Raw genomic sequence first — 13,802 nt, forward strand, 5'->3', positions numbered from 1 at the left:
CCTGGCTATTAATAGTCTTGAATCTGTGTTATGTAAAATTGTTTTCACACGTGGATGATTTAAATATTTAAACTGGCCATAGATTGAAAAATCATACAGCACAAGTATTTATATAATATGAATGTACTTTCTTATAAAATTCTAAAGTAACGGTTTTTTTATAACATCCAATGAAATTTGAACACAGTACATAATAGATGATGTTAGACGAGTGAAAATGTGGAGGAAACGGGTGAAATACCTGTAAACAAAAGCCGCACCAGCCAGCATTGGTGGCAATACCAGACGGATGAGTCATACTGTTTCCAAGAAACAGCCCCTCCCTCCTTCCGGTCTCTGACCGTCAGTCAGTGCCTATTGTAATAAGAAAACCAATGATGGTAGAAAGTTTTTTATTGGAACGAAATGATATTGTAGCGGCTCGTTAAAAATTTTTGAGATTTATGCAAGAGCTTAGAGAATCTGGTGATTGTTAGGCCCATATATTACCTCGATGAAACATGGGTTAATGAAACCATACTCGAAAATACATATGGCAGGATACGACTGAGTCCTGGTGGACTAAAGGTTCCTCTCGGCAAAGGTAGAAGATTAATAATTTGTCATGTCGGTTCGGCAAGATGGGTTTTTTGAAAGAATGTAAGTGGGTTTTTTTCGGTCTAAGACATCATCCCAGTTCGGACTATCACGATGGAATGAACGCTGAATCGTTTAGAAAATGGTTTAAAAAATTGCTATGCATTTTGGAAGAAGGCTCGATCATCGTTATGGACAATGCTCCATACCACTCAGTACTCGCCGAGAAAATTCCAAATTCATCGTGGAGAAAGGAAGAGATTCAAAATTGGCTGTCTCGAAAAAACATACAATACTGTATGAAAGAAACGAAACCAGAACTTATAATGAGGGTTCTCCCATATAAAACCCAACAAAAAAACTTATGAACTCGACGTATTAGCCAATGAAATGGGACATACAGTTTGTCAGGCTCCCTCCTTATCACTGCCAGTACAATCCCATTGAAATGGTATGGGCTCAAGTGAAGGGAGAGGTAGCACGTAATAATGAGACATTTAAAATAACCGACGTTGAGAAACTTGTTCATGGTGCTCTGGACAAAGTGACTAAAGAAGGCTGGCAATCAAGAGTTCAGCACGCAGAAGCCTTGCAGAAAGCTGATTTTGAAAAGGAATGTATCCGCACAAGTGTTGTAGAGCAAATAATTATAAACTTAGCAGACAATTCTAACACGAGTAGCAGTGAGGCAGAAAGTGAAAATGAAGAAAGACTCCGAGGTTTTGGCTACGATATTGCCGCCTGAGAGCGAATAAATAAATTATATACAAGTGCAAAAGGTAAGAATATTATTAAGTCAATCATGCTTTTTAACGTATTTCACTTTAAAATAGTAGGCCCCTAAAAGTTATTTAGTGGAAAATTTTGATTATTTCATAATTTAAAAATATAAATTGTTCGATAATTTTAAAATTGATTGTATTGTTATATTTTTTTAATTATTTCCAATCAAGCAAACACGTCATGCAGTGTCCAATATAAGCAACATGTATATTAATTTTGTGTGTGGTTTAGTAATCGATTAAAATCACTGAAACGATTGTTGTATCGTATGGAAATAAGCAAGTACTTTACTCCTGACTAACTGACGGGACGATTTGTTTGTTTTAAAACCGATGGTTAGTTTGTAATAACACTAATAAACTATACAAGTAATTTAAATTATAATATAGCAAACTGTCAACCAGCATTTTAAATATTGTTTTTTCAATTATACTGATAAGTTTTAAATGTTCAGTATCAGTGTTAGTTGTGACAGCGCAGCGGTTTATCAGCCACAATGCGCCAGCCGTGCCGGGCGGCAGCGGCAGTTGTGTGGCAACGTCGCGCAGGCCAGTCCATTCTATTGGTCGCCGCCAACTGCACTCTCTGGTGGTTCCTTGTATAGGAACATTAGCCACAACTGACCGGCATGTACTGCTTGTGCTGGACCATGAGATCTATGTACGAGGTGTGTAGTATCCACTTGCCAGCTGCCATACTACACAACAGCTTCTCACTGCGCAAAGGCTCGTCGACTATGAGATGAGTCGTCTCAGCGTCATAACGATCTGATGTTAACACCGTCTCTCCCAGCTGTCTCAGCTTCTCCTCATACTTCTCTTTCTCCTGCTCACAAAAAAGTATAAACTGAATTCAGTTTTGATGAAGCTATAGAGTTAGCTGACTATGCACTACGTTATGGTGTCATATATGCAACAAACTGGCGTCCCTTTTAACAGCCTTTCTCTCTTATTCAGGAGCCAAATCTTCTTTCTCACACCTTTGCTAAGTGCCCTATAAGGTGAGATTTTATCCAGCTATGTTTATCACTTTAAGAGTCACTCCAGAGACTCTTTAATAAAAATCTCTGTTAAAAATTTGTTTAAAAGTCTTTCTCTTGTCATTTTACACATCAATAACTACATTCAGCATTAATCACGGTAAACACAACAAATCGATTGGCAACATAATAACAACAGAATTGTATACAAATAGAATTAGAATCAGCTGATCACTTGGAACTACTGATTGAACACTGTCATGTGGTGGTAAATTGGAACTGAAAAAAAATAAACGAAATAGTAACTGCAATCTAGTGGTAACGACTACGTATTCAGGCAAGAGATTATTTATCATGAAACATTACTGTGAATACTATTTAGGCCGATAGTGCTTCCTGTGTGGCTATTGATATTACTGCAGGTGACACGTAACATGCTCCTGACTGCTGTGGGGTTACTAGTCAGTCAGAGCTAAAGACAATGACAGATACCAGTTCTTACAACATATTGTTTCTACTGTTGTAAAACTTTTTGTAAAAGATTACAAATGTTTTGTTATCCTTTAAAGCATCCAGCATAGAACAGCAGCATTTGAACGCCTCCCTTCTCAAGCTGGGATCAAATTCATTAACAATCTCCCTGAAACACTAAATTTAGAAACAAATCCAAAAAAAATTTAAAACCCAATTAAAACACTACCTGGTGTCTTGTGCTTTTTACTCAGTTGGCGAGTTCATGGAGCACACTTGGGATTGATATTCGCGGCGGTGTTGCAATCCTGGGGGTTGATCCCACGAATTATGAATTTTGTTTTTTTGTATGTGTATGAATGTGTGCCTGCGTGCAACTGTATGGAAAGTCAAGTGAATGGATTTAGTTTTTAAGACAAATACTGTAAAAAATTGGTATTATTGACTATTGCAATACAATGTAATATATATTGTCAACGCAATAAAATATATTCTATTCTATTCTATTGATCATTGGTGATGGACTTGAAACAAAGATCCTCTCCATGCCTTTCATTTATTCTATATCTTCTGTTCTTTCTTCCGTCATCACAATAAGATCTATATCTTTATTACTAAATTACTTCATAAGATACTATAATGTATTAAAAGTTTTCAGTTACAACTTTATATTGGGTGTCAAGGCATTTGCATCCAAATCATAGCATTCTTGAGCTAAATTAATTATGATATTTATATTAAACACAATCTTTTATATGGATAGATTACAGATATAGATATAGATTACTCCCATTACAGTTAATACAGTAGTCCTTTTTGCTTGTTATCTTTATAATATTTTCTGTATGCTATTGAGAGAATAAAATTGTGAAGTAGCTGAACAACAGAAGTTAAATATAATCTAAAACAACTATCAAATGGTGCATTACTACTTAAAATCAAAAGATTTGTTTACTTACAACAACACTAGACAGCGCAAACCTCCTCGGTCTATCAGCAGTTGAGGACTTATTCTGTATCTGCAAAAACATTACATATCATTACTATTTTAAATCTTAATTTTGATTTTTGATTGATTCCTGAAACCTATTTCAACTAAAAATTTTTTTCAAATCATCAATTTATTTAACCTGAATTAAATACTTCTGAGTTATTCAAAGTTAAGATATCACTTAAATACTTGATATTGAGGCAAATTCATAACCAATATCTTAAAAGTGTTATGTGTTTCTTTGCCTTCCCATATTTGTTTATTCGTAGTTCTCTTGGACACATCCACTCTGTCACAACACATTCCCACATTAAGTCATCCTTATTGCACAATATACATTCACAAATGAACTGTTGCATTGTCAACATACCTAAAAACTAGTGTAAGAATTAAATAAAATTCAATATGATAAATAAATACATAAATAGATGAATTACATACAGAACTATCTCAGACAAATATTTTTTTTGTCTAAGAGCAGTAAGTGTTTTGCTTGAAAAATAAATAAGCAACCTAATTTATAAGTTGTAGATTTTTATGACATGTGCATCACGGCATATGTTGTCATAACTAACTTTAAAAATTAAATAGGCACATTTTAATTGGAAATTTAAAAAAATCTTATATGAATTTTATGTAAAAAACTTAAAAACTAATTGGATTCATTTTTAGCCAGACAACAACGGAAACCAAACAAAGTTTCTTTTACCACAACAATCACATGCAAACAGATGTATTAACATAAAATAATTACATAATGCAGCTATGATGAGAAGGACTGAGTCAATGGAAATATTGAGTTTAGTTTAATTTAATTTTATCTTCTGCTTAGTGCATCATCTGAGATCTGAAACTGTCCCAGACTTGACCATGGTATCTGAGTTCACATCCGTCTGAAGGAATTCAGCAAGACTGAGAATGTAGAGCATCTTGGCAATACTACTTAATACTAACCGTGTTTTCAGTATTCAATATGTACTGTCAGCAACATGATGAGTTCTTAAATGTTTTGTGTTATATACTTTCAACATCAAAGTCACAAACTAGAAAAGAGCTCCGACTGGTTTACTCAGCAGACACCCATTGTAATCTCCCTGAATGTATGTCACTTCAGCAAGGAGACTGCTGCAAACATAATCTGTGACCTTCAGGTCACATTTCCAGATCACTGTCTAGCATTTCACTATCTTCAGAATCATCTAATTCAGGGCTGCCCAACCTACGGCCCGCGAGTCAGTTTTATGTGGCCCACCTTGTTGCCAAAACAACCAAATTTGTTTATTTGAAAGCATTTGAAATATTAAATAAATACAAATTTTGAGAACCAAGCAGTCCAGCCGATTTCACGTAGAACGAGCCGTATTCATTTGGTGGAGTATGAGTGTTCAACTCAAAGTAGTTGCAGACAGATTTCACTGACTACCGGCTGGCGAATAGAGCGCGCGTAAAGCACGGCACAGCGCGCAGTGCGGCGACGTAACCCCTACCCAACTCAAGGTCACCACTCGCCACGTAATTTGTATGTCATAGTATCCTAGTAGGATTAATTAAAATCAATTTATTGGTGACTTTTTTATTGTTCCCTCAGAATTAGAGCAAACATCCAAAAGTCTGGGTTTATATTTATTTCTACTAAAAGAACCTAAAAACATAATATATTATAAACCTTTACCTAACAACTAATAAATAATAAGAAATTACAACAATCAGGAAACAAGGGCCAAATAACCTTAAAACTCATATTTTGCACAAGATTTCTGGAATAAACCCCAGGCAATACGTTTTGTTTGGGGTTCCAAATCCCCTGGGATGTTGGCCCGCCTGGCCATAAAGGCTTTACAATGTGGCCCTTGGGTAAAAAAGGTTGGGCACTCCTGATCTAATTCATTCAAGTTATTAAATGAGAAGGTCTCTGTCATGATCAAATACCAATAAACACCTATCAATAACAGGAAAGTAACTACTGAAATGATAATACAGAGAAAGTATGACTGGAAACCAGTATTCAGGTTGCGTGCACTACCCAGCGCTACCGAATAAGTGTTACTTCGCTCGCCAGGACAGACAGGCAATACTAGTTTCCCAGTAGTGCCTCAGCAAATGTGTTAAACTCTGCCCAAACCAGATAATTTTGACTCAAATCAAATGTAGGAGGGGACTAAGTTGATAGTTTTGAGTTTACGTCAGTTATCTTGTGTCTGTATCAAAACCAAAAAGCTTTAAAACATTCTTGTGTTATGTAAGAGGTTAATTTTTGCAGATTATATTCTAAATAAACTAATTTCCAACACATTACACATACCTTGGCTCTCTCTGCAGACTCCACGGGGTCTTCCCAGTCTGTCACTGGTTGTGAATCTGTCACTAGCCCTACTGTCACTGTCAACACAAACAGAACATTCATTTACTGCTTTATTTAAAAATAATTTTTATACAAAGAGCTTACAAATTGCATATTATAACTTTAAAAAAATGATTCTTTTACTCAGAACAACGTTTCATATACAATTTTTACTTGTCTAAGAGCCGCAAGTGTGTGGCTTGAAAAATAAATAACCATCCAACAACAAATGTACTGTTTAAATTAAAAGTTATAGATTTTTATGACACGTGCATTATTATGGTAATATAATCATAACTAACTTCAAAATTACACACAACACAATTTTTAATTGGAAAATTTTAAAAGTAGTATATAAACTTTTATTTAAGTAACTTAAAAAATAATTTATACTTTTGAAATTTGAGATCTGGCTGAAAATTAATTGGACTCATTTTCTAGCCAGAAAACAACGAAGATCAAACAAAAAGATCCAATGCTACACTGCAGTGTTACATGAAAACTCCCTCTCCATCCCCACCAGTTGATTGTTCAGTGAGGCCGTGGCCTTCATTTGTGTTAGACAGATGCCTATCTGAAAAATGCTAAGAGTATTGAAAGAGCAATGAATTAATGAGAGCAGAGGCTCATTCTTCATTGAAATAAGTGTATGGTCTTGAAAGTTTTCTCACAAACTCAAGTTTTTGAGTGGTCTACAGCCTTTAGGTTGAAGATGCCTTAAGCTTACGGCAATCCTCAACACCAACAAAGAAGGAAAAGATTTTAAAAATTGAAGATTTAATCGGAAAAGAACGTCGATTGAGTATTAGTGTGGTTGCTGACATTGTAAGAATTAATAAAGACATAATCAGCATATTTTGCATGAACATTTTACAAGAGTTGTTTTTTTTAACCTCTGATCTCATGCCATGACGGCCAGCACGTGGCAGGTCCGCAGTGAGCGCAGTAGTGGATTGGGCATATCCTCGCTACATTTGTCACTGTGGAGTTCAAGTAACTAGTTTGCACTGAGATGCAGTCACATAAACATGGTCGCCTCTATTGATTCTCCTGATAAATGTGAGTTAAGGACTTTTATTCCTTTCCTGCAAGCAGAAGGAACTAGTGTAGCTGAAATCCATTGGAGAATGTGCCATGTTTACAGAGAAAGCATTGAGTGATGGTGTTGTACATGAGTGATGTAGAAAGCCAAAGATCTTGACGACATCCACAAAAATCACCAAATGGCTTCAACTTTGACATTTCTCATCAATTGATCCTTGATTTGTCATTCGACCATTTTTAAACTTTTGACCCAATTCACGCACATCATCCACTCCATTTTACTTTCTCTCTTATAAAGATTTTATGATAACAACTTGTTGATATGAGCACTTTTCCCAATATTTCTCCTCTATCTCTTATTAAAAAAATTCTTTTTATAGAGTTATGTTGCTAATAATGTAGTAGAAATAAGAAAGCAAATGTATATCAGAACAGTTTAGTAGCATACCTGGCTTGTCTGGCACTATTGGCTGGTGCACCAGCTCCCGCTGTGGCAAGGGTTGTTCCTCCGGTTTAGTGCCAGGAGTACTCAGCCTCTTGTGTAACTTTCCCAAAATCCTGTCCAACAAAGTCCGTGATCATAAATAAATTTATGTGTTGTTCAAAAGCTGAAAAAGTAACCAGACGTTTCTTGTCTGTGCCATAAATCCAAATAAAAGTTTGAAATGAATATGTAAATTTAAATATGTAAATAATGTAAATAAATGAAGATTGAATTTATTTACATAAAAAAAATTTAAGCCACATTTTAAATTTTACAATGAAAAATATTAAAAATTGTATTAATAATATTTCTGTACATTTATGTTACAAACACTATGTTTCAAGGCATGCACAAAAAACTTATAAACAGAAAAATTTTCTAATGTCTTAATAATGTCAAATAGGTTTATAACCAGCTTTTATACTATTTTCTCTGTATCTTTTTAGTCATAATTTACACTGATTTTCTGTGGCTTGTCATCTGTAGAACAGTAAAATAGTAAACACAATCGTCTGATTCTATTTTATATTTGTTAGTAATTAATCGCTAGACATGATATTTATGGTTTGCATGTGGTATTAGAAAGAAACGCTTAGCGATTGTGTAAACTGGTGCAAGAAATACATCTAAACACATCTTAAGTGAAGTTTTTGAAATAAATATCTATTATGATGAAAATTCTGGTAGTGATTGAAACGATTAGTAAGATAAATACTGTTTTGGCTTGTAGTGGTGCCAGGATATGGCACAGATATATTGTGAGTGTGATGTATTATGCACTCAAATTACTTTTGAGCCTTTTGCACCACTATAAGCTTCTAAATTGTATCCTTTATTTAGTTGGAAATGTATTATATAAACAATAATGTCAAATATTGATTTAACTCATATTGAATAAGTTATTAGCAGGCTAATTATTTTAACTTGTGTAAAAATGAAGAAAGTAATTTTGAAAATAGTGTCATTTTCTATTCTAAAGTATAGCCTATCTGCTCCAAAAATGACAAAAAAGAAGAATAAATCTCTCTTTGGGAACACGACTACTGTGAAAAAATCAACCTGTTAAAAAAATGTTAAAAGCAGACTATTTTTGATACTACAAGTGCCATCTTGTGGATTTTTAAATGAATTATTTTTTATGAACAATCATGATAAACAAAGAGTTGAATGTATTACAGACAGAAATACCACATTACTTACGTGGAAACTCTTTCGTTGGGAAGTGGTTTCTTGACCATCTGGGATTTTTCATCTAGCTGGAAACAAAATCTTCAATTCAAATAAAGGACAGTATTATAGCATCAATCATGAAAAAATTTGTAAGAGTGGACTTAGCTTATATCAATTTTATTTGTTCAAGTACATTTTGCTGTCAAAATAAAATAAGTTGGTATTTACCTCAGACTGGTTGTCACTTTTCGATTCTTTAACCAAGCTTGTGTTCTGAGGTTGTGGCGGTGGCATCTGTTAAACAAAAAAAGTTGCATTATTAATAAAAATAAAATTATAAATCCAGAAGTGAAATAAAGATATTTATATTGCATATAGTTAATTGATTTTCTAAAGTGTACATTTTTAGGAAAAATAAATTTTTTTAATATAAAAAAACAGATTTTCACGTATTGTTGAATATAACTGAAATTGCACATTGCTGGCTCCCTGTGTTATTAAAACTATGATACAATTGTGTTTATTCTGTGTTCCAATTTCTCATGACCTATACTTGAAGAAAATTGATTTTCTTTTGACATTAACAGGAAAAATAATAGTTTTAATATTAATTTTAAACTTCTCTCTTTCATATAATCGTACTTCAAATGACCCAAAAACATTAAAATTAAAACAATGAAATTGAAATACAAGAAATGTGTATACATAGTTTGAAATTTAAGTTTGAAATGATTTACTTTGTTTTATTACCAATCAACAGGAAATTCAACATAACCTAATACAGTTGAGATTTTGAATTGTCTATAGTAGTATCAATACTGTATTACTTAGTTAGGAAAATAATAAATTGAATACTATGCAGTGTTTAAATGATTAATTTTTTATTATAACATAAAATATAATTCCTAACCAATGTTGTGTAATTTCAGTGTTATAGTTTAATAAGCAATCAGGCTTGCTTACTGTGTGACACGTTGAGTTAAATATGAATTATTCTTCCAACTATAGGAAACTATACATTTTTGCTACTCATGGAATAAAGTACATGTGAACTGTAAGTCTTATAAATGGTTAAAATGACAAAGATAATCTTGTAAATGATAAAGTCATACATTTACTAAAGGATTTGATTTGAAATTCATCAATATCTTTTTAATATCACATTGAGTAATCTGTATGCAATGTCAGTCCAAATGCAAATTACTGCTCCTATAATAATAACAACAATACTTTCAAGTAGTAATGAAAAATCAGTAATACAAATACTACTTATAAAATTGTCTCAACTATTATATGTAAATATTTCTGTCTACACATATATTGTGCAATACAACATTTTAATTTTTTTTTTTTTCAAAATAAGATTTAAAATGTATGTAGAATTAAAAATGATAAATTAAGTTTATACAGAAATTAATAGAAAGAAACTTTTAAAAATTTTGAATTTATAATCATATTATTAAGTGATTATTTCTAAATATTTATCCTCAACAATGATAAAGAAATAGTAATCTTCATAAATAAATACAATTATAAGTATAATATTAAACCACAAACTTCTCAAAACAGAAGTGATTTTAAGTAGGTATTTTAATTGCAAAATTGTTTGTGTCAGGAAATATATTGTTCTAATGAATATTTTGTTAGTTATATTAACAACAAATTTTTAATTTATTTTAAAAACTCACATAAACTTTATACAGATAAACACCAGAGTTAACAGACACACAGACAAAAGTTGCGTCCATGCCGGCGAAGTGATGAAAGGATGAATGAATGAAAGAAGCACGAGCCAGAGATTGGTTGCATCACTTGAGGTAACCTAACCTCTCTGTCTCTATCTCTCTCTCTCACTCTCGCACACTAATGAACTACCAATACTACTTTCTGTCTCTCTCTCTCCCACAACACTGCTATTCCACAGATGAAGTAAGCACTAGATTTCCTCCTTTGTTTCCTTGTGGAAATACCATATTGTTACTATGAGAATAATGATTTATGAGCAAATTAAATTATCAAAAGTACTAAAATCTTTATACATACTTATATTTGACTTGAATTATGAACATAAGACACCAAGATACGTACATCCATACGTATTATAAGTTGAACATTAATGGAGGGTGATTATGAGGTATTTTACCAGCCAGTATTTACTGGTTGTTAGCGAGCATCATTAATAAATACCTCAATGATTGATGGCAACTAAGGGAGTTAGTTTCATGTAATTACATAGGAGTCCTTCATGTAATTACATAGGAGTCCTACAGTTTCTAGTCTTAGGCTGAAATTCAGCTTCTAATACCAAATCCCTTTAATTCATTTATCTGAACACCTTTACGAGAAGGATTGGCAGAATTAGTGTGAATTTCAGGGTACACAGAGAAATTTATTCCAACAGAATTCTACCACCCGTAGCTGGATTACAGGAAACAACTTTAAATTTTAACAATTTATTTTGTTCACTTTTAGTTGAGATACAAATTTTGTGCGCTTATTTCAGAATCCATGTACAACATAAAGCAATACTTTGTGTTACAGTATTGGTAGCAAATCCATTACTATTTGAATTTTACAAAAGTTTATTTTAACTAATTATCTGAAAAAATAAAACTTTGACATACAATAAACAGTTGTTTCTTTTAGGCTTGACAAGTCAACAGTTGCAATTTTTTTTTTAGTATGGCACCTTCATGACACTGAATTTTAATTTTATGATGATGAAAGATCTCAAAGACTGGTTGCACTATACCACCAAAAGCCCAAATCCATAGGAGGTTACAATGAACAAAGCCATATTAAGCTGTCATTAGAACCTGAATAGGACAATATTTGCCTAGAAACCTTAAAACATAAATACCTGATACTAATTTAGAGTACATTTGGTAAATGTGAATATTCCATATCAAAAATCAAAATGAATTCCAAGGAATTTCATGGAGTAGAGACTTCTATTAGCAAACACGATGGCACACTCATTCACGAAGTCTACCAAATGCAGATAAAAAATTAAGAACATTGAATTTTAGAGAATTTGTTATTAGATTGAGCCTACGCAAACATTGAATATACTTGTTGATTGCTACAAAGGCGTCTTGTTCTAACTTAAAGTTGTTCTTTTACTGAAGTAAAGAATTGTATTACCAGTTTACTGCACAATTCTTCTATAAAATAATGATTTGTATATCATCAATATAATCAGGAAGATACTTAGATCGAAAATGGTTCCTTGAGGATCTCTATAACTTATTTTAAATGCATTTGAAACATGATTTGAAATTGGGATGAATATAGATCTGTGACTTAGAAGTATATATATATGGAACTAAAAAATAGCCTCTGACACTGATAAAAAAAATCCTTTAGAAATAATGTGCTCCCAACCTTGGAAGCGCTTAAGGGTGTGCAACTTGAAGTCCTGAAATCACCAGCAGTTGGGGTGGCTCTGCCATACGACAATTTCCTCGGTTGGAAGTTCTCACAGTTTTGCTGGAAACATATAAAACATAAATACATTGCACTGAATCATAATAAAAACAGAATATACTTGTACAGTATAAAAGTAGATAAATTACTTATTTTAGTATTCTAAAATGGTTATGCATTTTTTATAACCAAGATGATGATAACAATTTATGATTTTCACTTTATTTGATTGTTAAGTAGAAGATAAATTATCAGAGTCCTAACTATACAAGCCATCAGCTTCATTTATTGATATTTAAAACAATATCAAAATATTATCTATGTGTACATACTCAAAATTAATCTCTTTAATTTTTTTGTTATACAAATATATTTTATTCTACAGATAACTGTAATATACTATTACTATTATACACTTTAAATAAATGGTTAAACTTAATTTGTATTCTGATTATAGTTAGAAATAACAAATAACTCAGTATGATATAAATGTGAACTTTAATGATGATAAATTAATTGGCATACAAGTTTGAATTTTGAAACAAGATGGAGGATACAATAATAATGGTAAATTTTTAAATACAGTTCTTAAATTTTAGGGCAGGGTGGTCGTGCTGGCTTAATGAAATAGAAATATTGGGTTTTTTTTTTAATAAAAGATATTGTAATTTTGAAAAATAATTTTGTTAAATTTTAATTATATCAATTTTGAATTATTAGCCAAATCGAATGTTCCTGGGTTTTATGTTCTTCCAATGAATCACTGTTAAACTTAAAAAAATTTTCTCACCCAATATCTGTCTTCTGCTTCTTTGTACTTCAGTGATAATAAGAATTTAATAAAGTAACCTTTCAAATACTGCTGAATAAATGTAATCAGTTTCTTTATTTAAAATAATAATCTTGCTTCACTTCTTCCAGATCCCTCTCCCCTCTTCACCTTTCAAATCTCTGCTCTCTTCACTCTTCAACAATCATCCCTGCACACTGTATCACTGACTTTAGTTCACTTTATAACTTTTGAATTTTGTATGTAATAAGGTGAATTTTGATTAATTTTGATATTGTTTAGTTTTGTATTTATTATTGTTTGTAGTTAAATTTGAGACAATTTATAAATAATTATTCCTTAATTATTATTACTAATAAATTTCTAAATTAAATTAGGCCTAAGTATTGAAATGAATGTGAGATGGGTGTATGAAATGAGTCATTACAATATCCCCTCAGAAATCATGTGAAATAAATGAACATGGTTTCGATACAATGACGAATGAATAGCAAATGATACATATAGATGTGTGATACTTAAAGAGAAGGATGAACCACATTAAATGAGTGAATTAATTGATGATCATACATACTATTTAATAAATTTAATTAACAAACAAACAATAGGGAAAAAGGAGAACAAAATTAAAATTAGGGTTAGGTAGTATTTAAGCTAAGCCAACGAACAAAGTTACAAGTTTCTTAGTATACAATAAACAAACAATAGAGAAACATTGGATTAATGGCAAATATTTAATCAATGTTA

The 13,802-nt window shown here is 32.0% G+C and overlaps 1 protein-coding gene across 1 annotated transcript in view; it reads right to left on the minus strand.

Annotated features, from left to right (window-relative positions):
• Positions 1 to 13,802, minus strand: part of LOC124374811 (DNA topoisomerase 2-binding protein 1-A-like) — a gene marked incomplete at its 5' end in the record, with an annotated part of 50,508 nt that overhangs the window by 7,145 nt on the left and 29,561 nt on the right. Inside the window, 7 exons of the mRNA XM_046832960.1 lie at positions 1,984 to 2,184; positions 3,769 to 3,828; positions 6,103 to 6,179; positions 7,634 to 7,743; positions 8,870 to 8,925; positions 9,068 to 9,133; positions 12,224 to 12,328. Coding sequence (XP_046688916.1) covers positions 1,984 to 2,184; positions 3,769 to 3,828; positions 6,103 to 6,179; positions 7,634 to 7,743; positions 8,870 to 8,925; positions 9,068 to 9,133; positions 12,224 to 12,328 — 675 coding nt within the window. The remainder of the gene's footprint in view (positions 1 to 1,983; positions 2,185 to 3,768; positions 3,829 to 6,102; positions 6,180 to 7,633; positions 7,744 to 8,869; positions 8,926 to 9,067; positions 9,134 to 12,223; positions 12,329 to 13,802) is intronic.

The sequence above is a fragment of the Homalodisca vitripennis genome, unplaced genomic scaffold, assembly GCF_021130785.1.
Source record: "Homalodisca vitripennis isolate AUS2020 unplaced genomic scaffold, UT_GWSS_2.1 ScUCBcl_10154;HRSCAF=18910, whole genome shotgun sequence".
NCBI classification, from domain to species: Eukaryota; Metazoa; Arthropoda; class Insecta; order Hemiptera; family Cicadellidae; genus Homalodisca; species Homalodisca vitripennis.